This window comes from Phyllostomus discolor, chromosome 7 (assembly GCF_004126475.2).
Source record: "Phyllostomus discolor isolate MPI-MPIP mPhyDis1 chromosome 7, mPhyDis1.pri.v3, whole genome shotgun sequence".
NCBI lineage: Eukaryota > Metazoa > Chordata > Mammalia > Chiroptera > Phyllostomidae > Phyllostomus > Phyllostomus discolor.
This window is the reverse complement of record NC_040909.2, coordinates 126,022,596-126,048,805: the sequence shown is the minus strand read 5'-3', so window position 1 is coordinate 126,048,805 and position 26,210 is coordinate 126,022,596. Positions and strand designations below refer to the sequence as shown.

Sequence of the window (26,210 nt, the reverse complement as noted above, 5' to 3'; positions counted from 1 at the left end):
GACTTTTCCACTGATATGGTGTGGGCCTTTCTGCCTTCCTCCCCATTCAAGAGAGGACACAACTCATTTCAGAGCCCAGGGGGATCTCCTGGGCTCTGTCAGTCAGGGTCCCAGCAGGAAACCACAGGAATGTGCGAAGGGGCTAATGAAAGGTAGTTTATAACAAAAGAACTCCTAAAGCTATGGGCAGAGAGGCAAAGGAAACTAACAGGGATGGTGAGGCTCCCAGACGAACAGATGGTGGAGATCATTAACAACTTCAGGCTTAGCGGGAGAGGGCCGTTTCCAGAGCCTAAACCAGACACATGTCAGGAAAGGGCTGCTTGACAGGAGCTCTGGCCTTCATTAGCTGAGAAGGAGCAGGGAAATAAATATTCTGACCTCACTGTCCTCCCTCCCACCTACTTGCTGCTAGCGCCTCCCACTGGCCTAGTCATCTGCAATGGGGGCTGTTGCAATCCAAACACACCCCACTGTGGGGCCCATGGCAGGTGGGAAAGGGGTAGAGAAGAGACCTGGAAAACAAACATACCCTTCCATCTCATCATGCTGAAGATAATTCTAGTGCATCAAGATATATCTTAACGCAAGTTGCTAACACAAGGATACCTTGACCACATGCATTTTGCTTATGTATTAGAAACATAACATGTCTTACATTCAATGAATCTCCATGGAATTTTATCTCATTTAGTCCTGAGATACATACTATACATTTTCTTCCCATTTTACAGATGAAAAACAGCCTCACAAAGGCTGAATGTCTCGGTCAGTGGCAGGGAAAGAACTGTGACACACGCCTCTCCAACTCCAGAAGTCATAAATGGGTTTTCCAGCCTACCGAGTTGAAAAGTAATTACAGAGAGAGATCGGCAAAAGTCAGTGTTGTAGAGACTTGATTCGTAGCCTTGCAATTACACAGGATGAGGAAATCTTGGTAGAAGGGGCCAGCACCGTCAATCTCCATCAATGAATCCAGTCTACTGTTGATGCGGCAACGTGTTTACCTTGAAATCAAGGCATTTCTAAATAGCCAACCAGAGCTAGCACTCCTTAGGTGACAATGTGGGGCTGATGGCTTCTGCCAAACACAGCTGACCTGCTACCTGCTCTACATGTGAACAAAGCTCTAACACTATTGCCATTTACTGTGTAGGAAGGGGACGGTGGCATTGCCAAGAAACAGCCAGGAGAATGCAATTTCCAAAACCAGACCCAAGGACTTAGCAAGAGCCAGGAGAACACCTTTTTCAGGCCCATTAAAAAAAATCTATTAAGTTGCTTATTGTTTACTGTTATTTAGTGGTTTTAGTGGTTTTTGCTGTTGCCTGTATCGAAGCTGTAGGATCTTTGCAGACTGAAAAACAGTTAATTTAAGATTGTGGGCTCTGGAACTGGAAACCAGGATTCAAAATGTTCCCTGTGCTTTCTGAATGTGTGAAGTTAAACAATTTAGTGCCTCTCCCTCGTCTCAATTTCCTTATTTGCCAAAGGGAGAATTAACAGTATTTGTCCTTGTAACATTGGTTTAGAACAAGGCTTTAATTAGGCAGTACACATGCTGAGACAATAAAGTGCTTGGTACACAATGATGATCAATGATGCCCTATGTGTGTTGCTTTCACCATCATCATCAGAATCTCCAGGTTTACCCTGCTGTCTCTCCCACTCCTGTTGAGGAAAAAGACCACAGGCCCCAAATCTAAATACCTGATCTAACTGTAGTTGCAACCTCTTCCAGAACCATGATCTTAATTAACCAGTATGGAACTTTCTGATCAACCACCAATGGACCTCCCCACCCACCAGAGGAAGGAGAGGCCATCTGCATGATAAAAACCCTTCTCTCTCCCCAGAGAGGAGATATCCTGCCCCAAATAATCCTTTCTTTTCTGTCACTAACAGCTCCCTTGACCCACCCTTCTTCCAATAACAAATCTTCCACTTTGTACAAAGTCTCTAGTGGCTGGAAGGGAAGCTGCCCAATTCGTGACTCGCTGAATAAAGCCAATTCGATTTCCCAGTTTATTCAGTTGAATTCTGTTTTTTAACACTTCTCTGCATGTTGAATGAAACCACAGAACTTTTTGTCCTAAAGTAGTTGTTCAACAGCCTGTAACAAGAGATGATGGCCCTTTAATTTGCGCATTTTGTTTTAGTTTTTGGGAGACTCCACCGTCTCTTCCTATCTCGCAAACAGAAGCACAACTTATATTCTAGACTATCTTTTCAAAGCTGTTTGCATAATGAATAGCCTGGGAAGATAAAGGTGGTGTCTCCCCTCTGGAACAAAGGGGCGGATCTGCCTATGGTCCAGTATAACACAGATAATGTCTCCTTCTAGGCCAGAGAGCAGGTCTGCTTAAAGACTATTACAAAAGATTCAGGTTCCTCAGCTTGGGATTCCTCTTCTGTGCAACCCAGCCCAGGCAGGTGCTGTACTGCTCCGTGGGAACCAAGGCTTGGAGAACTGGTTCCAAAAAATGATGATACTCTAGTACTACTGCTAAAGGTAATAAACCGTCCTTGGTCCCTAACCCAGGGGTCTTGTGTCTCCTGCCAGCACCCATGCAATAAATGACGGCCAACATATTTGTTCTCTTGCAAATAGGATAAACTCTCAAGACACTTCACAGTTCTTGCAATTAGTTATGCTGTGTCATAATTAACCCCTGCCACTCAGGTAAGCGGCTGCAAAAAGTAACAACTTTTAACCCACTTACACCGCAATCTTTGGACACTCTTCAAATAAACGGAGAAGGCAGGACTCATTTATTGCAAGATTCTACGAAGCTACTGACGAATTGCGCAGCACAGGTAAACTCTGAAAATGTTCTACAAAACATACTAGAGAGTATTTTTATTAAAGTCTGCAAAATAATTAAAACCTATTCTGCACACAGAATTTGAATCAGTCTGCAGAACTCAGGATCTCAGTCTGAAAAACACGTCTATACCAGAGATGGAACAATATGGAGTCAAAAGCCTGGAGACTTTTTTTTTTACTCCAGCTTCCTGATCTAGGGTGACATCATTCGTTAAGCCTCTCTCCAGCTCATGCCCCGCCCCCATCTCTACCGCGGGATTAATGGTGCCTGCTGGGTATAGCTCACAGAGGACCAAACATGTTAGTGTACAAGATGCTTTGTAAACTCTGAAGAGGCAAGACAAAGGCACACCTCTTGTTGTCGCTGCTTGTCATTAAAAGCAAGCTCTCTTTCGCTGTCATGGCAGGAGCTCAGCAGCTCACAGCCATCGCAGCCTGCAGAGTCCCTTGTTCACTCAGCAAATATTTATTGCGCCAGGCACTGGGAGGGAACAGGAAAAAGATCCCAGGGCCACATGGTAGAGAAACCTCTGATAAGATAAAACTCAAAAAAGGGCCTCTCCCCTTTGGACAGTTTCTGCCTTATATTTCTCTTCCGTCTGTGGAGGAGAGAATATAATAGAAGCGGTGGGGACTCAACAGAGATTGAACGGCATACTGGCATTTAAACCAATTCTTCAATCAGGTAGACACTCCTAGGCTGAAAAAATAGACTTCTAGGGGCTGGAGAGAGAGCTCCTGCTGTTCAGAGAACCAAAAGCCCTTCAGATAAACAACTAAGCTAATGTCTTTCTGTACCAGACGTAGAAGGGCATTAACTCCATTTAAGACTGAGGTGACATTAGAGCTGAGAAATCTCATAGAAAAAAAAAAGAAATGGCATTTAAAAACAAAACAACAACAACAACAACAAAAAAGAACTGAGATATCTCTTAGATCTATGTCTGAATGCAATCTTAGTTTAAAATGAGCATTTCAACTACTAGTTTTGGCAAGGAAAGTCCAAATTGTACCTCAAACTTACATTCTCTTTTATAGCTAATTCTGTTTATCGGTCTATAGAACACTTAAAAATCCTTAGTTCAACTTTTTTTCTCAAAGGGATTTATTTTGCTAACTGCTGAAAACATAGTCGTTTTGTAGTTTGGTGCAGGCACCCCAAATATCTTCTACCATGTAAAGGGAGGACGCACAGATTCGCTGTTGTTTTTTTAAGTTACACGTATGTATCCTGCTTACAAAGGTTTCACTTGAAAACTAGAAACTGTACTGTTTGGGAGAATGTGACTCATGTGTATGGCTGTGCGTCTGGGATGTTGGTGCTTATGGAGAATTGAGTGGGAAACCGGAAGCCGCTCCTTGGAGAGAAGTCGTGCCTTATTCTGTGCAGCTTCAGGCCAGAGCGAAGGTTTACTGAAACCTTGTTGATGAAAGGGCGCTGTGCCCTGGATATGCTCAGATGAATTCCTCAAAATGACAAAGTCTGGGCTGTGATCCAGCAGCACACACCCTCTCTCTCACACTCCCTTCCAGCTGGCAGCAGGGGGTGAGCAACAGGATGCAATCACGCTGAGGTCAGCGCCGTCCCGTGTGCTCACAAGAGGCAGTTCACTTACTGCCCACAAGAAGCCTATGAGGTCGACAGTCCATCTCTCCACTTACTAGATGGGCAAACAGAGGCCCGGAGACGTGAAACCACATGCCCAAAAGACAAGAACCAGGATTCACATCCAGGTACCCTGGCTTCCCGACTCCTCAAGGCTATGCTAGGCTAAATTAAAGTAATATAAAAATAACAGGTGCCATTCATTTATATTATTGTTTACTAGGCTAAGAGCGACAGCTAACATTCCTTGGGCTCTCACGCCGAGTCGAGCACTGTGCTTAGCATTGTACAGACCCTGTTCCATTTAATCCCCGCAACAGCCTTTCCATGTGGGTCCCCGCCATGTCTCCATTCAAGACTGCAGACCAGCAAGGTTCGGCAGCCTGCTGAAGGTCACAGAGCAGGCAAGTGTGTGAGGCTGTTGAGGAGTCGGAGAGAGCTAGGGAAAGGGGTGGGAGTCCTATGAAGAATGCCACTTCTCTGCTCCCTGCTCGCCATGGTTTCCCATTACACTTAAAATAAAATCTTCAATTCATATCACAGCCTTAAGTGTCCTACGTGATCTGGCCCCAACTCATCTCCTGCCCTTCTCCCTTATTCCTGCTCTCTGAGCACTCTGGCCTCCTTACTGACACAAGACACACCAAGCACCTTCCTGCTTCCAAGCCTTTGCCCTTGTTGCGCCCTCTATCTGCAAGGCTCGCTTTATTCAAACGCCACCTTCTCAGGAATGTCTTCCCTGGCCCTCTTCTCTCCGATACCTCACCACCTTCAGGAAGTCTCCTTTTCTTTCTAGCACTGAAAACCATGGATCCCACCACATTCCTCTTCATGTGACACCCATTTAACATCTACCTCTTCCATTGAGGCAGAGGCCTTGTCTGTCTTTGAGTTCATGGCATGTTTCTAGAGCCTGTAATCATGCTCAGCATGCAGTAAGGGCTCAGTGAATTTTTGTTGTATAATAAATGAATTAATAAAGGGCCTGATGGCATAGAGGAGCCTTGGATGGTCCATAGGCACGTAGTGCAGCATGAACGGCACGTAGGATGGAGGGGGAGAAGCAACAGAAGGTGGGGCTGGGGGATGTCTGTTTTCTAGGAGGCACGACCACTTTCTTTATCTTTTCTTATTCTGGTGTTGCCACCATACCCGTTACCCAGCCCATAGCAAGAACAGTTCTGTATCAGACATTTCAGTATTGCTACCCCCAATTCCCATGGTGCGGTTACCAGATCCCAGGGGATAAAATGAAGCTACAGAAGAGGGTTACAGAACCCCTGGCTTCCTTCCTTGAAAGTGACATGTATGTTTTCGACAACATGGACTCTTATGCAGGGGTGTCCAACCCATGGCCCACGGGCTGAATGCAGCCCAACACAAAATCGTAAATCTGCTTAAAACACTATGAGATTTTTTTGTGTTTACGTGTCACAGTGTATTTAGTGTGTGGCCCAAGACAACTCTTCTTCTTCCAGTGTGGTACCAAAAGGTTGGACACTCCTGGAAGGGACCACCATGGTAATCTAAATACGTAACACCTGCTAGAATTCTCCAAAAGGAACTAAGAAAGGAAAAGAAACAGTAACAAAACTTGAATACACAGGTAGACAATGGAGGTATCCATGGGTCCCTTCCATTCAAATTCATGTGAGTCAGAGAGTTGAGAATTTCTCTACAGTTCAATACAGACAGCACGTGACTGGCAAACTGGTACATACTGAGCGTTAAGGACAATCCCTGCTTGAAAAACAGAGGCGCCCAGAACCTGGACAGAGGCAGGATACCGGAGGGACAGAATCCAGGGCGGCCATCACTATCGTGTGAGTAACCGAATTGGTTTTCATTGGTGGGGTCTAACAACAAGCAAGAATTAATGAGCTGAAATACTTGAGTACTTGACACAATTTATCCCTTCAATTCCCACACAGAGCCACACACCTGGGAGGTAGGTGCTATCCCTACTCCCTCCTCAAAAAAGAAGACACTGAGGTTTACGAAGCCAAGGTAACAGAGCTAGAACCCAACCCTGTCTGGCTCTTAGCCATCATGCTACTTGACCCGACCCCCTGGGCCCTCTCCCCCATGCACCAACCCACCCATGATAGGGTAGGCTCTTTAATATGGTAAGTACACTATTTCAACTCCTGGACACCTTGAAAGGCAACCAGGGCTAAGACGGGGGTGCCATTGCTCCTGCGCTCCTTTCTCTTCTGGTTGCCCCAGGGAGGAAAAACGAACACGCAAGGAAGGTAGGGTGGAAGAGGATCCACAGCAGACTGGCTCGGAGACCACTGCGGGGGTTCCAGACCCAGCAACCAAACACTCTGGGGCGACAGAAGACTCGCTTCTCAAAGAGCTGAGGGGTTTTCCCTCATGGATCTCCCCGCTCTCTGAAGTTCTCTCCCTGCTCATTTCTTGACCTGGACTTGAACTTCCACTGCACTTGACACGGCACCTCTAGCTATTTCCAGGACTCAGCCTCTGAGTTACGCAACAGTATTTCATCATTTGATGGCAAACATCAAGCTTCCGACCTTTTGTTTTTACTTGTGGAGTTTTGGTAAATCCGCTTCAATATAGAAAATACTATTTAAATACATCCTTTGTTAAGAATCTTATGAAACTGACTTAATTTCTGGAGGAGAGAAAAGCAAGTGAGCGATAAAATTTTCTCATTATTAAAGGAACAGTTATGTAACCACCCCACATGGAAGAGCCAGGCTGAAGTCAAAACGATAAAAGACTAAAATAGCCCTGCTTTTCCCTCCAAGTGAAGGTTACAGTGGGGGTTTCGCGTGCAACGTACTTCTCGTACAGCCGCTGTCCTCTCATGAAGGCCTTCACCTCGTTGTCCAGTGGGAAGGTGCCGTCATCCTTCCTAAAGCGGTAGAAGAGTTTGACATCCTTGAATTCCTTGTGCTCGTCACACACTGAAACACAATGTACAGAGGGGGGCAAATCAGAAAAAAAACCCCTCAGGTAATTACTCAAAAGAACTAAAATGCTAGTTAAGATTTGTTTACTACCTAATTTTTCAAGCACACTACTCTTTGATGTAATACATGCAGAGTAGAGTATTGAGCACAGTGCCTGGAACAGAGTAAGTGCTCAGTATTATTAGCTATCATATCATATCATATCATATCATATCATATCATCGCTATTATCTAGTAAAAGGGTCACAAAATTCCATTCATCATTCATTCCATAAACTCTGCTTGAGCATGACATTGGGGCAGGCATCAACCACAAAGAATGTGAAATCTAACGCAATAAAGAGAAATGTCAACGTGTAATTAAAATACAGTGTGATGGGGCTTTGGGAGAGGTGAGGAGATACTGGGAGATCAAGGGAGGAGTTACTCAGTACCCAGTAACCTGGATTTGGGGACTGGATGCTTCTCGGAAAAGTGTGCATGTAAGTGGAGACCTGAACAATGAGTAGCAGTTGGGCATGCCAGCCCAAGAGAAAAAGAATACCGTATTTTGCCATGTATCATGTGCACCTTGTGCCCAAATTTGAGGGGAAAATAAGGATGAGTATTCTACATGGGCAGTACTAGGGTGTGTGTGTGCATTTACATGGCAAAATACGGTATGTGAAAGATCTTGGCCTGGGATAGGTTTTTGAGGGTTAGAGATCTCAAGGAGAATGTGTTCATGAATATCCTTCCCACCCTTGAGAGTAACAGCAGAATGTTGGAAGCAACCGAAATGGCCATGGAGAAATGTGTGATGGCACAATTGCACAGGCGTGCGCAGAGGCGAAAGTGAGAAAGCAGGAGATACACCATCAATGTGGATGTGTCTCCCCACACAAGACAATAAACTTGCATTGCCATGATGATTTAAAACACTTAAAATAAAATGATATGTTGCTAAGAAATGCATATACAGAAAGGAAAAGTATACAGAAGCCCATGGAAATAAACCCAAATGCCTCTTAGAGGGAGGAAGGAAATGGAGCTGGAGAAAGATACACAGGAAACAATTAAAGTAAAATGTTTTATTTCCTAATGGGTAGGCTCAAGTCTGGAATACAAGATGTAGTCCTCCACTTCCCAAGTGACCCTGACTGCCACCCCACTCACCGTGGTGAATGATGCCCCGGTCTGCCAATTTCTGCATGAGTTTAATCGCCGTCTCTCTGTCAGAAGCCTCTTTGTGCTCAATCAGCCAGTCGATCAGTTCTTTGGCCACAAAGCAGTTTGGGTAGGTTTTGAGGTGATGTCGCCTGTCTTTAATAACCTTCTCTTCATGTAGCCTGAGCCTGCAAAGAAAATTTGGCAATCGTTTTAGAAATTTTGGTGACAACACAAGTGATTAAACCAATCCCGGAGGGCAGAGACAGAATGGAAGCTCGGCAGGAAGCAGAGTGCCACTCAAACATTTCCATGGCAGTGGGTGGTTTCCTCCCTGTCGGAGCCCAGGGCCCCCAGAGAGTGACTCCACCCCCAGATCTAGAGGGGACACAGAAGGATGGGAGGGACACACAACCAGACAACCTAGAGCTCTCCTGCCACTCAGGAGACTGAGAAAAGCTGTCCCACCCCTCCCCCGCCTCACTCCCTTCTCTTGATCTCTCCACCAGTGGACTTATGGCTTCCAACAACCAACAGACAAAAACTCTGAGTACAGGTACTTCCTCTCCATCACAAATTGATCAGGGTCTAGCATAGTTGCATTCATTTATTCATACAACAAATACGAATGAGTGTCTATTACCTGCCTAGTAGGCACCTTTGAGCATTAGAAGCATACATCGAAAAATACCCAAATGTCCTTGCCTTTATGGGTCTTGTTTTCGATACAGGCAACAGGTCATCCTTTCTGAGGCTCACTAGGTTCCAGGTGCAGACTGGAGCACTTTCACATAGATCGACTCAATGTTCATAATAACAATCTCACCAGAACTTATTGCCCACCCTTCATTCTTCTCTCCCTCCCTCCCTCCCTCCCTTCCAGCAGAGGGAACCGAGGTCTCAGAGACTCGCCTGAGACCACACAGCTAAGATCTGACCCCTGATGATCTCATTTCAGAGTTCCACTTTTCAATCACCACATCACAGTGCCCCTAGCTAGGGAGGAATAATCAGAAAATCCCGGAAATGAATTAAGGCTGTGGGATAAATACAATTTATTCACAGGCCGAGGGGTGAGCGTGGAGGGAAGTGGCTGACACAGAGCCTTCCCTCACTCCCTTCGGAACTAAGTGCCTTTCTTCCAACAGCCTTAAACCTGCCTGAAAAAAAAAAGTTTGTCCCATTTGTCTCTCTTTGTTTGATCAGCCTTGCATTTGGTTTTTAATTCTCAAGTGAACCATCAGGTCAGCTTCCCTCCTCCTTCACCCACATGGTTCCTATGCTCCTTACGTCAATCCTTGACAACGTTGTGCCACGGGAGTGTCACGTGACAAAATCACAAAGCCACTGTGTGCCTAGGGCAAGTAACTTAATGTCTCCTTCTTTCCCTGTAAAATGTAGGCAATTACGCCTACCCTGCCCTTGCAATGTGGAGATTTAGGGATATGGTATCTGCGAGGCACCTGCTAGCAACCCAGCGTAGTGCCTGACACTGAACAGGCCCCACCCGCCCTTCCCCCACTCCCTAAGGAAGGAACTCGGTCATACTCTCGCCTGTTTTGTGGACTGAGCGCACTGAGTGATAACGGGTTTTGATAACACAAAGGTTCTGATTAGGGGTTGGGAGCACATGGGGCTGGAGCTCTGAGGCCAAGCTGCTCTTCCTGGCTACACACTGTTACAGGCTGAGCAGTGTGCCCTAGAGTTCCTACGTGGAGACCCTCGGCCCCCAGAATGTGACCGCCTTTGACGACAGAGTCTTTTCAAAGGCAATTCAATTACAATGAGGTCAGTACATTGGGCCCAGATCCAACAGGACTGGTGTCCTTATCAGAAGAGGAGATGAGGACACAGCCACGTGCAAAGGGAAGAGCGAGTACAGACAGACAGGGAAGGCGGCCGTGTATACCCCAAAGAGCGGCCTCAGAAAGACCCACCCTGCCGACACCTTGATCTCAGAGTTCCAGCCTCCAGAACGGTGAGAGAATCACTCAATCTATGGTGCTTCGTCATGGCAGCCAGAGCTAACCAAGAAATCCAACTGTTGAAGACTGGATTAGTAGCCTGTGTAGTCTGGGGATAAAGGGCTCAGTTGGGGCATGGGCAGGGGGAGGAGGAGAGAAACGAGAAAGTCCTAACATCCATTAACTGCACAGAAAAAAAGGGACGGGCTTCTGTGTAATGGGCTTCCTACCACATGCCCAGCACGGCACTGAGCCCTTTCACACGTGCTCACTTCACTAACTGCCATGGCCTGGTGTTTGCATCCCACCCCCCGCACTTCTGTGTGGAAATACTAAACCCCAAATGCAACCCACTCTGCTGTACACCTGAAACTAGTGTACTATTGCATGTCAACTGTAATGGAACATTTGAAAAAACATTAAAAAATTAATTTTAAAAAGAAAGAAATACCCCTTAAATGTCAGTTACAAGGACAACCGGGAGCAGAGGACTGGGAATTTGAAGACCTGGCTGTCGTCCAGACGCTGCCTGTGGTTCCAGGCGATCAGCCTTCTGAGCACTACGGTCCCGTTGGTAAAACGGTGTCACACTGTCACAAAACTCACTCAGTGACACAGACAGAGACGGCGCGTAAGCCCTTACTCGGGGTGTGCTAGGCAGTTTTAACTGCCTGACTGGTATGAATCCTCATGCCAACTCCCCAAGGCAGGTCATGCGAAAACCACAAATGATACCCATGTAAAGGTGTAATTATTACTAAAAAATAAATGAGCTCTAATTAAAAAGAAATGTTCACAGAGGTGTGCCAAAGTCATCGCATGTATCCTTCTAATGAATTCAGCGACAATGTCACCAAATAACGTGTGTAACGTGTTCCAAGTGGCAGAACGCGAAACGTTCATTCTCAGGCGTGATGTCTGTCAGGGATTCAAGAATCGTGAAGACCAATTTATTTAGACATTGAAATGTGGGATAAGCTACCCTATAATTTGGAGGAGGAATGGGTTATGAGCCAAAAGAGGAGTTTTAGCTCCTGTAAACTTTCCAACTTTAAAAAAATGTTAGGTAATGTTTACCTTTAAATACTACAGAACAGAACCTTTCAGTCACTATCCTTTCATGAACCCTCACGCTCAAGCTTGGTGCTCATTCTTGAGCACGTTGGATTCCCACCAGTTTCCTCCCTGCCCCGTGAGAAAGCACTAGACAGCACCCCTCGGCCCACCCGGGCCTGGTACATTTCCCTGTTTAGAAAATTGAATGGTGCCCTGGCTGGCGTAGCTCAGCGGATTGAGCATGGGATGAGAACCAAAGTGTCGCAGGTTCGATTCCCAGTCAGGGCACATGCCTGGGTTGCAGGCCATGACCCCCAGCAACCACACATTGATGTTTCTCTCTCTCTTTCTCCCTTCCTTCCCTCTCTAAAAAAATAAATAAAATATAATCTTAAAAAAAAAGAAAAAAAGAAAATTGAACGGACATGAGATGGAGGGGAAAGAACTCGGGATCCAGGAGTTAGCCTGAAACTTGATATTTTTAGACATGTAACCAGAGGTTAAAAAATGCTCAATACCTGTGCTACCATCTTCTTTTTCTTTCATACTCAGAAACACATTCTAAAAATGAGCCTTGAAAATTGTATATTCCAGGAAAAGGTAGCCCAATAATAAAGAGGTAAGGACTTTTACCCTGCAAACACATAATTAAGTGTTTTGCCTGGCACCGTGGGTCCTTAATAAATATTTGGTGAACTAATGAATGTACAAGGGCACTCATAGAAATGCCAGCATTTTTTTTCCAAAAAGGTAAGGAGGCGTCTCACTAACTTGGGAGGAGTTCCCACCCCACAACTAAGTGTCTACTATCATAAAATCGATATCTAAGTCTTTTAAAAACTCTTTATGCTTCCACTTCTAGGGTAACCAGTTTCTGGAGTTTTCACCCTTTAGAGTTGTCATAGCTTTTAATACGCTCACACGCACAAATCCCCAAGAAGGGGACAGAGTAGGCAATGTGGCCAAGTTTTGTAGAAAACCGGAAGTTTTGCATAACTGAACCTCTGTAAAATAGCATTCTCTAGAAAGACTGCAAAAATGCTGAGCTCGGGGCTAAAAGCCACACTTTTAAACACAGCATTTCGCCTGGACATTTCAGTCACATCGTCTGCCATGTCCAACATCCCCTTTGAATTAAAAGGGTCTTCCACAGCTTACCCACCCAAGCAGGGTTTAAAAACCTCCTGCCTGAGTTCTTTGCATGAGCCATCCCTGTCCATGCGCACAGGCAGTTCAACAAGGACACAGGGGCACAGGATTCTACCCAACTTAAATGACGATAATTAGCTAAGCTAAAGCACTATGGCTCCCTCCTGGATTTCAACCAGAGTGGAGTCTTCACACAGCAGTTGTGCCACGGAACACTTTCTTGAAGCAGAAGTTACCAAGGTGTCAATGTATATAATACAGCAATGTGGGGTGCTCCCGCTAAAGGGGTTCAGCTGCCAAGTCCAAGTACATACTTCCTGGTTTCCCCACTCAGTTCTGCCACATACCCTCTCCACATCCTCCAGCGTCTACACGGAATCCTAGAACAAAGGTTAAAAGTGCCCAGGAGTAGAAGACTCAGAGGAGTGAGAGAGGTGGGGGGAGGGACGGCACAGCAAAGCTGAGGGGTCGGGGGAAAGAGCCCTGAAGATGGAAATGAGAGGAGGCACAGGACAGCCTGCAGCGCCTCGTTCTTTGGAGTTTTCCCCGTCTTCTTCCAGCTATGCACGCCCTATGGTAACCAGAACAGCACCAATCAGTCCCTCCAAGGGGCTGTGCAAGCATCGGTTCCTTGGATCCAAAAGAACCTCACCTACCCATGTTCTAAGGAGTATGTCCTGGAATTGCATTTGCTACAAAGACCTTCCTTCCTGACCCCAGGGCTCCTCCCAAGCCTTCTGGCCTCTGTCCCAGCTACGAGCACACCCACCTTGCAGTGTGTCCACATTGGGCTCTTCTCCATCCCCTGATTACATGTCACTATTCCCCGTGCCTCTGACCCAGACAGTCCCCTCTGCTTAGAATGCCCCCTCCTCCTGGCCCCAATAATTCAAAGACTCTACTTACTCTTCAGCTTGGAAGGCACCTCCCCCTGTGAACATCTTCCCAGCCTTCCAAAGCCAGGGAACAACCTCTCCTGTTTTCTCCTAATATTTTAATGACACTAATAGAGCATTCATCCTACTGTATTACAACTAAATGAGGTCAGGGATCCTAAGGGAGAGTTGCTTATTTAGTTTTGCCATTCTCGCGCCTGGCGCATGGGAGGGGATAGATCCTCACTGATGTGAAAAATATTGGTGTCCACTATGTACTCAATAACATTCTACATCAGTCAACTCAATCCCCACTGCACCGCTGGGGAGAATAACCATCTCTATTTTAGCTGCCTTTTCAATCCTACCAGAGAAGAAATTTCAGTACAAAAACCACCGTCCCATCATTCATTTCAGACAGCTGGTCCGCAGGCTTCAGATTCAAGGTGATTCTGTAATGTTCTATTCTTGTCCAGCTAACCAGCTGCCGAAATTGCACCAGACAATTTCCTCTTCCAGCCCGAACAGAACAAACACTGCTGAGTGCAGGGTGTTAATAATCCCATCAAAATTACCATCCATCTGATAAGGAAAGGAGAAATTGTTGTCTTTTTAAAAATAGCTTGCAGAGAACTGCAGTGGGTTGTAAAAGGCAGGGAACAAAAGAGAGGCAGAAACTACAGATCCTCATTTAAAAACAGTGTCATAAATCTCAGCCAAAGTAAACAGTTTAATTAAAAAACACAGCAAGCCCAACAGTGGGGCTGACAGTCTGGGCCTGGTGATTTGGGCTGCAGCCCTGACATAGATGTGCTTTAAACCAAAACTGTTGTCCCTTCCAGATGTTCCGCAACAGCCAATGTCTGTCCCTGGGGCTCAGAGAGCCCAGGGAACATCACTGTTAATCACCCACCCTAAAAGGATGAGAAAAAAAGACAAGAACAAACAAAATCTAACACACTGCTTTTCCTTTCAATGTCTGGATTTATTTTATAATTAAAATTTCAAATGATCAAAATCATACATGTCCATGGTAGAGAAACAATTCAAATATGTGTCATACAAAGTTGGGTAACTGGGGATGATTTGGTAATTGCTGAAACTAGGAGACAGAGGCACGGGACTTTGCTACACTGTTGTATTTGCTTTGGGATGTGTTTGAAATTTTCCTCAACCCCACTTTCCAAAGGAACCCAATATTAATAGTTGTGTATGTATCCTTGAAAAAGTTTTTAACTTACACATATATGTGTTTGTGTGAAATAGGATCCTAATATACATTTCATGTAGTTTTGCGTCAAGAATTTGTCTGAATTCTCTCAGTCTAGTCAGAACAACAGAACAATACGGACAGGAAAGAGAATCGACTGGTTAACGGTAACAGAGCACATGCGATTCTGCAGAGACAGAAGGAACGGGTCTCGGAAACACACACCCAGACGCACACACATAACGTGTGGAAAGTTGCAGGAACGGCCTTCCTTTCCGAGACTCCTTTCCGGGAGGGCTGCAAACAACGGCTCTGTGACTTGGAAAGTCTCTATACAGAGCCTCTCCAGGCCTCCTTTCAGGTCGGTGCAAAGTCCCGGGTATTCTGTATGTCTTGTCACCATAATGAATTGAGATGGTAAACACACCTGGGCAGAAAGCATGTTCGATTCCAGGTCCCATATATCATTCACTATTTGAAATCCCGAGGAAGCGGTGTGAGCAGAAACAATAACAGTAGTACCTTACAGCTAAGTGGAGCCACAACTGTCAGAGCTGAGACCAGCAACATCCCTGGGAATCAGGAAGCCGCTGTCACTCATTCGACAGATAAGGAAGGGAACTCAGGAAGATCCAAGTGATGTGACCAAGTTACATTTTCAAAGGAAGAGAGTCAGGGTTTGAACCCAGGTCTTCTGATTCTCGTGTGTAGAGAGCGTCCCATACCACTGAATTTTAAATGGCAGAAGCACCCATCTTCTGCCTATGTTATGCTCCTACAGGCTAAGAAAAAAGAAAAAAACATTCCAGTCATGCTAGAACAGCGAGGTGAAAATTTATGCAATTTATGCACCACACAGATCCTGCTACCAGTGCAAACACAGATGGGGTTCACAGAAGCGCCTACAAAAGAAATCATCAGATTGTCTTCGTGTTGGCACTAATGACGATCACACTCCTGGGGGACAGGGAATGGACCTGGTGAGTCACGCCGCCCCAGAGAGTCAGCATCAGGTCATGCAGTACGTAAAACAAATACTTTTCTAGTGACATGTGCAGAGAAGTTCAGGAGTCCCTTTTAAATCTCTCACGCCTAATAGCTATGCACGGTGCCGGGCGGGTACCGGACTTACCGGGGAGATCACTTTGTTCGGCACAGAAATGTCTAATCACTATGTGGCATGCCTGAAACTGATATAATAGTGTGTTTCAACTGTGATTGAAAAATAAAAAACAATTTAAAATAAATAAATAAATTTCCATCTCATCCCTGAGATAAGAGGTAAGTATAGGGCCAGGGTGGGAAGGTCCCTAAGTCAGCCTTCCCGATCTCCTTAGACGTAATATTTTCACTGTGTTCTTCTTCTACGTGGGCTTACTCCTCAGGGACCTCCTAGTCTAAAGGAACAGAGCAAGGTAGCAACGTCTCTAGCTCTGATCTCTTCCTCTGAAGACAGAACACGGTGCTCTTCCTGTTTGCAACGTGCCGTTCCAAGAAGCTCCAGAATTTCTTTTTTTCCCAAACAAGTCATTCTTTGTCTACATACCACGCCCAGGAGCAGCAGACCTCTCATTGCCATTTTACAGGTGCAGAAACAAGCCTGGAGCGGTTCGTGGAACCGACAAGGACACGGGATGATTCAGTACCGGTACTGGTTGAAGTCCTTGCTGTCTTCTTGGTAAAGGACTGGGCAGGGCTCTTGCATCTTGGCAGCTGCTCCAGTCGTGGTCCCCAAACCCCATCCTGCCCCTCTGTAATTAAGGACGCTGTGTCCCGACTCCTTTCAATACACAAGGGTTTGCCCTTCACCTAGAACAGTGAGTCCCAAACTGGGACATGCATTACGTCCCTCCCTTTACCTCTGTTCTCCAAGATCTGGCATAGGGCCAACAACTGGTGCTGTTCAGTGGGTCCCAAGTGGGGGATTATCAAGTATTCCTTTCAGGTAGGAATAGGAACTCAGGGGCATTAGTTAGGAAATTAACGTCCTGTCTTCCTCCTTCACTATTCATCATTCACTCATAGACACGCTGAGCAGCCAGAGTTCCAATTCAAGTTCCATCCATTATTCACTGTGTAACTTTGGACAAAGCATTCAACTTCTCGGCGCCTCAATTTTCTCATCTCCAAAATGAGAATAATAACATGTCTTATATTGTGAAGACTAAATGAGAAACTAGATCAAGTGCTTAGCACATAATAAGCTCTCAATTAACGCCCACTCTGACTGCTGTACATCTTTCACTGCCAGGTGTTGCCAAAGCACCACCAAGCAGCCATGGAATACGCATTTATTTCAGTGACTTTTTTAGAACAAACGTGGTCCTCAGTTGACCGGTTTCCCAGCGTGGATGCAGGATTTTGCACTAACTTTGCTTAATGTCTCTGGAAGGGAGTCAGGAACAGGGCGGGCTGACAGCTTCTGGGTAGACTTGGCTGCTCCTCGTTGTCAAAGGATCAGCAGGAGAGCCCTGCATGTGCAGCGGCAGGTAGAAGCAGAGGCAACCCAAGGGGAGGGAGCGCTCAGTCACTACCCGAAAACGCCCCCAAGTCTTTGCTTCCCATGAGAATTGCTAGAAGCAAAGGGATAACTAAAATCACGGCATTGTTTTAACTGAGATATCTACTTATAATTTCAGGATATCTAGGACAACCCCCCCACCCCCACCCAAGCATTACTATTTTACAAGTGGGAAAACTGAGACTTGGAAAAGTTAGGTGTTTTCCCTGCTAGAACATCAAACTTGACCTTCTGCCTCTGGCCAGGCTGTCTGCTGGACTCCATGTGGGATGGCCTGGAAACAGAGGCTGCTGCTAATCTAGCAGTTTATCAAGAGCTGGCCTGGGCTCTGTGACATCCTTGCAAATCATGCCTGGTAATAGCACTCGAGTCTTGAGAAAGACACCACGATCAATCCAGTGTGGGGAACTGAGTATTTCATCCCTCAGAAAAACATCACAGGGTCGACTTTTAGACAAAGAAAAAAATATATGGAAAGATAAAGTACAAAAGATCATGAAATAATAACTACAATGAATAGAATATGAGAAACACACACCAGGTGATCTGCAGACTGAGGCGGACATTGAACTCAGGGAAGGAGAGGGCAGTGAGGTTCAAAGTCAGCCCGCAGGAAGGTCACCTAGAGGGCTTGTTACACCACAGATGGTGAGCCCGAGAATTTGCATTTCTAACAAAAGCCCAGGTGATGCTGATGCTGCCTCCTCGGGGAGCACACTTCACAAACCACTGGGTTGCAGAGAAACAGAACCCATATTATGTGACGCAGTAAAAAGAAGAGGGTGATGGGAGGAGGCGGGAAGGAGAGCGGCCCAAGGCCTATAAGGTGTGTGCAGATCTCGCAGACGTTTGTGGGGCAGGGTGTGGTCGAGGGGAGACATACTCTCCGGGAGTAAGATTCCAGGCACTGGAGCACCCTCAAAACCCTGCAAAACTGACAAGGGAACTAACTCCCTGGCCAGACTTACAGTGTGATTTTTGGAGCCCCTCCTTCTTTCTCCCTCCCTCCCTCCCTCCCTCCCTCCCTCCCTCCCTCTCTTCCCTCTCTCTTTCCTTCCTTTTCAGAGAGAGGGGAAGGGAGGGGGAGAGACAGGGAGAGAAACATCGATGTGTTAGAGATACACTGACTGACTGCCTCTTGCACATCCCCAGTCAAGGGACCCAGCCGGCAACCCAGGCTTGTGCCCTGACTGGGAATCACAGGCCAGCTCTTAATCCACTGAGCCTCACCAGTCAGGGCAGCCCCTCTTTCAATGTACCTCACCATCTGCTCAGTAATGCTCATCCTCCCAGGACAGGAGCACAGGTCTCCCTTCAATAAGAAAAAGTCATAAGAGTCTCTCTGTTTTTTCTCAAGACATGTCTTGGCTGCCCTGGCTGGTGTGGCCCAGTGGGCTGAGTCCAGGGCACACGCCTGGGTTGCTGACCAGGTCCCCAGGTGGGGACGCGCAAGAGGCAACTGATCAGTGTGTCTCTCGCACATTGATGTTTCTCTTCCTTTCCCCCCTCCCTTCCTCTCTCCCTAAAAGACAGGTCTTGGCTGAGAAATAGGTGACAAGCTCACACATATTAACTGTAATCAGGGCAAAAGAGGAAAGGGTTGGTCCCACTTGTGGGAAAGATGCCCAAGGCGGAAATGGGGCTGAGACAGCGGACTTTGCTTTGTCTCAGCCTGGGCCGACCAATAGAAGCCAGGGACTGCACTGTCTCTGGGAGGAATCTGCCACCTAAACTGTAGACTGTGCAGTTTCTGTCTAGGTAACAGGGCCCTGGGGAGGGCTCTTATCCAATTAGGACTTGAGTTTCCTAATCTGGAAAATGAGGAAGCTGACTAGACTTATCTCTAAAATCTCTTTCAACTCTGAACTTCTCTGTTTGTATGGACACCCTGAAGAGTCTCCAGGGTAAATCCTCACTCCCGAGATGAAAACAGAACCGGCTGTTTGGGGCACAGCTTGTACTGAAACCTTCTACCGCAAACCACAGCGCCAAGGAGCACGAAACAGCACATTTCATTTCCTTTGGGCTTTCAAACGAGGATGAACATATCAAAGGGAAACTTGTGCTAAGCATGCTGTGCAAACACCGGGTAGGGTTACAGTCGTGTATTTTCAGCTCCTACGGCAGATGCTGAAGCTGCCAGCATGCTAGAGGCTTTGGGTGTGCAGGTCGGTAACACGGGGGGGGGGGGGAAACAAGGTTTCTCAGGGTTTAAAAATATTTCAAGAGCCCTCCAAAGTGTTCTTGGTGACGTCTGCAGCTACAGTGGAGGCTGCTTCCTGCTAAGGGGCTGGTCATCTCAACCCATGTACACTTGGGGCGCCCCAGCTGCAACCACTGCAACCACGCACAGCTTCAACAACGGCTGGCGGCGAACTAGTTTCTGTAGTTCAAGGACCACGAAACTGAAACAGGTGTTGTTTCTTCAAAGTAAAAATGTTGTCTTCTATGTGTATGACTTCCACACACACACGCTGAATTTATCCAACATTATCATTTTCCTCTTCTTCTATTTCCTGTTTTAGCCAAATGCGTCACCACTTCGATCACTGTCCTGAAAGGTATGCTATTCCTTCCTTCTTCAGTATACGCTGCCCCTCTTCTCCTACCTAGCCATTAAAATCTCACTTAACACAACCTTCTCCCACTACATTTTCTCTCATCCAACCGGACATTCTCTTGTTTCCCTGCCTCCCCATGATGTTTTTCCTACAGTGCTCACATTCACCCATATATTCTTTTATATTTCTTTACTCTTATTTTCATCCATTTTCTTCTCTTCAACCATACCACAAATAGTGTGAGTAAGGAATTCTCTTTCTTTCATATTCCCCAAAGGGTCTGGGATAGGGCTAATGGTAAGCAATCTCAGTTAGTGTAGGGTCTGGGTTTCCATCTTTGCTTTCGGCTGGACTGAAAGAAACTCCAGCCCAGTACAAAGTGCAAAACTTGAGTGTCTAGTCTTGGGCCCTTTGGTGGCTATGTACATACCCATCCAGGCTGTACACACTCAGAAGCGCTTCGAAGAGTTTCTGTCATTGCTGGTCTATTAATCAGAAGGAGTATCTATCTGGATCACCTGTGTTTGTGTTTGGTCCCCTTGGATAGGAAACGTTACATATTTCTTCCCCCAGGAAGAAATATGCCAGTGCTGTTCCTCAGAGTGTGCATCCAGCAGGCCTCTGAGTTTTGGCTCAAGCCCCGCCTGCTGCCAGGACCCAGGTGGGCCGGGGCAGGTACAGCTCAGGGGGGCGGATGGGCCTCTGCAGGGGTCCACCGGTGGCTCTGCAAAGCAGCCAGAGCCCCAGAGAGGAAGGAACTTTGGAGAAGGCCACAGGACTAGCGGACTCAAGGACAAGGAGCCAAATCTGAAGGCACCGTGTTCACTCAAGTTCTGAGAGGCAACGGGCCAGGGACAGCTCTGCTGTGGGCAAAAGGTGGCAACGCCTCGGGGAGGACCCTGAGGACGGGTGTCTCCATCCCCAACACTCACTGTTGTATTGCCAGAGCCTAGCACCCGCTCCCAAATTCAATACCCCCAAAACATGGTAGACGCAAATCCATCATTTCACTGCTGCCCCTTCTCTAGCTCCCCTTCCCTGTCCCGCCTCCCCCCAAAAACACACACACATTCTCTCATCATCATCATTCCCTACTGAACCAGTTCCTCTTCCCAAGCATCTGATTTCTACGAGTGATTCCTCGAATATTCCAGCCACCCAGGTAACCTTCTCAATGACCTTGACCTAAGGGCCCCTTACAGACAGAAGCTAGGCTTTAGTTAGGTTTTGCATTCCCTGGAGTCTGGATAGTGCTGGTAGGCACTCAGAGACTGCTTCTTGTAAACAGAAGGGATGAGGGGGAGGTTCTGGTGTGCTAGTAACATTCTGTTTCTTGACAGAGGTGCTGATTATACAGATGTATTTACACTGTAAACATTTCTTGAGTTGCATACACACACACAGGCACACACACACACAGAAAATGTCTCTTGGACTCAGATTTCTTTCATGCCGTAGGTCTCAGCTGTCATCAACTTCTGTTGTTGATCCCTTGGAAATGTCCTTTGAGTGGCCTCCCCCCTCAGCCACTCTTCCGAGTCCAAAGTCTCCTCATTTAGTTCCTGGATCCCCGCTTTTCCAACACATACCTGCTGCCCCACTTACCCGTCCTCGGTAAGGACCTACCCAGACTGGCTTTTAACTGTGGTACGCACAGGCTCTGCGACCTCGGGGCAGCAGTCACAGCTCCCTCCCTTGGCCTCTGCCCCTTATCCACCTTGTATGGACCCCTGGTCCCACCCCCAGGCCCCTGCTGCAATCACGCGGGCACATCTCCTCGGTCTACCCCATTTCTCTGCCTTTGTCCACGGCATCCCCACTGCCAGGAATTCCATCCTGCTTCTCTTTGACTTCCATACCAACTTCTCATCTTGCCTTGGCTGGTGTGGCTCAGTGGAGTGCCAGCCTATGAACTGAAGGGTCACAATTCCCTGACAGGCCACATGCCTGGGTTGTGGGCCAGGTCCCCGGTTGGGGGGGGGGGGGGTTTGAGAGCTAGCCACACACTGCTGTTTCTCTCCCTCTCTTTCTCTCACCCTTCCCCTCTCTCTAAGAGTAAATAAATGGACTCTTAAAAAAACAAAAACAAAAAAACTTCTCATTTTTCCTCCTGTCCCACCTCACCAGAGAGCCATCTCCTTTCCTGGGTCACAAGGATTTCTCCTTCCTAAAGCCACTCCTGCACCACTCCAGGGTTCTCTGCAGTATTTTGTCCAATCGTCCTCCATTTATTCATGGATTCTTGTTCTATCTCTCCGTGTAAAAGTCAGCTTCCTGAGGGCGGGAATCATGCTGTTTATTTCTTGATATCTTGTTTCATACAGACAAAGGCTGGCCCCTGAGACTCTCTATAAATATTTACAGGCTGAATAACTAAAGATCAAATATTACCAGCAGGCTTATGCATATAAAGTTATTCTGGGAGAAAAAAAGATGAAAAAGGATATATACCTAATCTCCTAGTTTCCTGAAATTTGCTGAAGAAATCTGTTCTCTCTATATACCTGAAAGTATATAAACTTAACTAATCTATAATAAAATGTTAAATGCACTTGTAAAAGGTTCACATACACTGCCTTGAATCTTTTTCAAACCCATCTATGAATTGCAGGGCCCTGTTTTGAATTGCCAGGCGAAAAAGACAGTTCTATTGCAACAACATCACAGACCCCTGGATTCAAAAGTCCAACAGAAAAATATGCTTTTGATGTTGTTATCGTTCCCAGTAAGAGCTGTGGTGGGAGGAAGAATGGCCTCATTCTCTCTGGCCGCTTATACAAGGGCTATTTACCATTTGGGCGGGCCTTTCGCCGCTGACAGAGGCTTCACAATATCACTTTCATTAGTCACTCACCACAAGCGCCTTGTGATGTGCAGGAATATTACTGCCCTGTCCAACAGCGCGAATGGCCTCCTGAGACACAGAGAAGTTATGAGAAGGACTTGCCCTGCCCTGATCGGGGCAGGCAGGTCCGGCTCAGGTGGGTGGATGGGGCTCCCTAGATAAAGAGTGAGAGTCAGAGCTTAAACTCAAAGCCCAGCTGTTCTGCTTAGATCCCTGGGAAAACCTGCAAAGCTCTTCCTTCAGGAAAGCTGAGACACACTTGTCACCAGCTCATTACTTTAGGCTAACTCTCTGATAATACTGAAAATCAGCTCAACCCAATTACCACTGACTGCATGCCTAGTAATGCTAGAAACTGTGCTAACCAGGGGGCATATGGCAGTGAACCTCACACACACACACACACACACACACACATACACGGTCTCCCTCACAGGGCTTCGAGTCCAGAGGGCGGCTTACAAAGGAGGGGCCAAGGCCATCATTTGGGGGTGCAACCAAAAAAGATCAGAGTGTCTGTATTTTACACACCTTTCAAGAGACTTCTAAATTTCTTTTTTTAAATATATTTTATTGATTATGCTAATACAGTTGTCCCATTTCCCCCCTTCACTCCCCTCCACCTTGTACACCCTCTCCCACCCACATTCCCCCCCTTTAGTTCATGTCCATGTGTCATACTTATGAGTTCTTTAGCTTCTACATTTCCCGTACTATCCTTGCCCTCCCCCTATCTATTTTCAACCTACATTCTATGCTACTTATTCTCTGTACCTTTTCCTCCTCTCTCCCCCTCCCACCCCCCTGTTGCTAACCCTCCATGTGACCTCCATTTCTGTGGTTCTGTTCCTGTTCTAGCTGTTTGCTTAGTTTCTTTTGGTTTTGCTTTAGGTGTGGTTGTTCATAATTGTGAGTTTGCTGTCCTTTTACTATACATGGTTTTTCTTTATCTTCTTTTCTTAGATAAGTCCCATTAGCATTTCATAAAATAAGGGCTTGGTGATGATGAAATCCTTTAACTTGACCTTATCTGAGAAGCACTTTATCTGCCCTTCCATTCTAAGTGAGAGCTTTGCTGGATAGAGCAATCTGGGATGTAGGTCCTTGTCTTTCATGACTTGGAATATTTCTTTCCAGCCCCTTCTTGCCTGTAAGGTCTCTTTTGAGAAATCAGCTGACAGTCTGATGGGAACTCCTTTGTAGGTCACTGTCCCCTTATCTCTTGCTGCTTCTAGGATTCTCTCCTTCGTTTTTACCTTGGCTAATGTAACTATGATGTGCCTTGGTGTGTTTCTTCTTGGGTCCAACTTCTTTGGGGCTCTCTGAGCTTCCTGGATTTCTTGGAAGACTATTTCCTTTGCCAGATTGGGGAAGCTCTCCTTTATTATTTGTTCAAATACGTGCTCCATCTGTTGCTTTTCCTCTTCCCCTTCTGGTACCCCTATAATTCGGATGTTGGAACGTTTAGAGATGTCCTGGATGCTCTTAAGCTTCTCCTCATTTTTTTGAATTCTTATTTCTTCATGCTTTCCTGCTTGGCTGATTCTATCTTCCTTCTGGTCCACTGTATTGTTTTGAGACCCAGTTTCCTTCCCTTCACTATTGGCTTTCCTCCATGTATCTTCCTTCATCTCTTTTATGGTAACCTGCATCTTTTCATCTCATTTGCGCCCAAAATCAACCAACTCAATGAGCTTTCTGATCACCAGTGTTTTGAACTGTGCATCTGATAGATTGGCTATTTCTTGGTCGCTCAAAATGATGAGTCCTGGGGGACTGATCTGTTCTTCTGTTAGAAACATATCTCTCCCTGTCTCTCCTTTTTTTTTTTTCTGGTCTGGTCGCTCTTGTTACGGTGAGGGACGGAGCCTTAGGTGTTCACCGGGGCTGGGCACCCCAGTTGATAGATTGTGACGTTATATGTGGGAGCGGGGGTGGGAGGGATCAATGGCGGCAGTTCCGTTCTCCTGGGATCTCAGTCCCTTCTCTGGGATCATGGGCTGCAAGCTCTGCCCTGGTCTACAATCTCCGCCTCACTGGGTCTGCCAGCCGCAGCTCGCATACTCAGGGTCCCCTGCTGCGTTTCTGCCCGCCCTGGATGGCTCTAGCGCCAAGTTCACGCCAAGTTCTCCCCGACCTCCGCGTGCCGCCGACCGGAGCCTGCCCAGCTCCTCTCGGCCCCTCCTACCGGTCTGGATGTATGGGTGTACTTCAACTTCTTGGCTGTCCGACTTCCATTCAGATAAATCCTCTGTCAGTTCTGGGTGTTATTCTAGCTGTAAATTGCTGTTGTTCTAATCTTGGTTGTGCATGGAGGTACGGTGCGTCCACCTATGCCTCCATCTTGCTGGAAGTCTAGACTTCTAAATTTCTATTTGTGTGTGTGTGTGTGTGTGTGTGTGTTTGATATGCACGATGCATCGGAATAGTGGTGCATGTGCACAACTTAACATGCTTAAGATGGGGGGAATCTATGCTCAAAACACGTTTAAGATAGGTATGGGCAAGCAGAAACATTTGAAAACCAGTGAACTTCAGGACTATTTGGACTTTCCTGAACATGCCATAACACTTCAAGTCTTCGAGTCTTTCTACTTGCTAGTTCTCTGCCTTAAAAGACTGCACCTCCCCTCCCCCACTGTACCCTGAGTCAACTCCTTCCAAACCCAGCTTAGCTGTCAGTGCTCAAGGAAGTCTTCAGCATCCTCCTTCCCCGGGCAGTCAATCGGTTCCACCCGGTGCTCCCACTGCACTTGCCATGTCCTTCTATCGCAGAAATGATCACCGTGTGTAACTGCCCACATTTCCATTCGTGGCTCTAGCTGGCTGGCATCTCTGGCTGTCAATTCCTTGAGGGCAGGGTTCCCCTGGTTTCCCTATTGTTCTAGGGTTGGTGTCTGGCGCCTAAGAGACACTCACAGGGTATGTGAGAAATACAGTGACCGTTTTCTCTTTCTAACTGCAACTGACTCAAAGACAGAAGTTTCACATGGGCAATCAGAGCATGTATCACTTCCCCTTGTCTGCCCTTGCAGAGGGGCCGAGGTGCATTTGGGGTGGGAAAAGGTATTCATGCTCAATGTATGAGAGCATCACCCCTGACCCCCCCAGTGTAGCAGAAAATTGAGAGCTGGGATGTAGGAAAGATATACATGTTAAATTTACCAGTGAGGGGCTGGCCAGTTTTGGTCTTTAGTAGAGGTGGAGACCCAGTACTGCTAAACCTGGGAGGAGCAAATCAGAAATGCAGAGATGCCCTGCATTTGGGTGGAAGGGTCTCATGCAGACGTCCTCGGGGCTGAGAGGAAAGGAGCTCAGGACTGAGACATGGGACTCATGTCCTTTCTCAGCTCTACACACACTACCTACCTCAGGGCCACTTGGTCTCCGGGACAGGACACCTTTGATTCCTCAGAAATGCTTTCCGAGTTGGCAGTGGAAAGTAGGAAGTAGGAAGGAACCAAGACTGTCGGTTCCATTCTGGCTCTGGTACAAAGTCAAGTGGCCAAGG

The 26,210-nt window shown here is 46.7% G+C and overlaps 1 protein-coding gene across 1 annotated transcript in view; it reads right to left on the bottom strand.

The window, feature by feature from the left end:
* Nucleotides 1-26,210, bottom strand: part of DEPTOR (DEP domain containing MTOR interacting protein) — a 119,635-nt gene that overhangs the window by 70,619 nt on the left and 22,806 nt on the right. Inside the window, exons 2-3 of the mRNA XM_028533961.2 lie at nt 8,528-8,706; nt 7,243-7,366 (exon numbers count right to left, since the gene is read on the bottom strand). Coding sequence (XP_028389762.1) covers nt 7,243-7,366; nt 8,528-8,706 — 303 coding nt within the window. The remainder of the gene's footprint in view (nt 1-7,242; nt 7,367-8,527; nt 8,707-26,210) is intronic.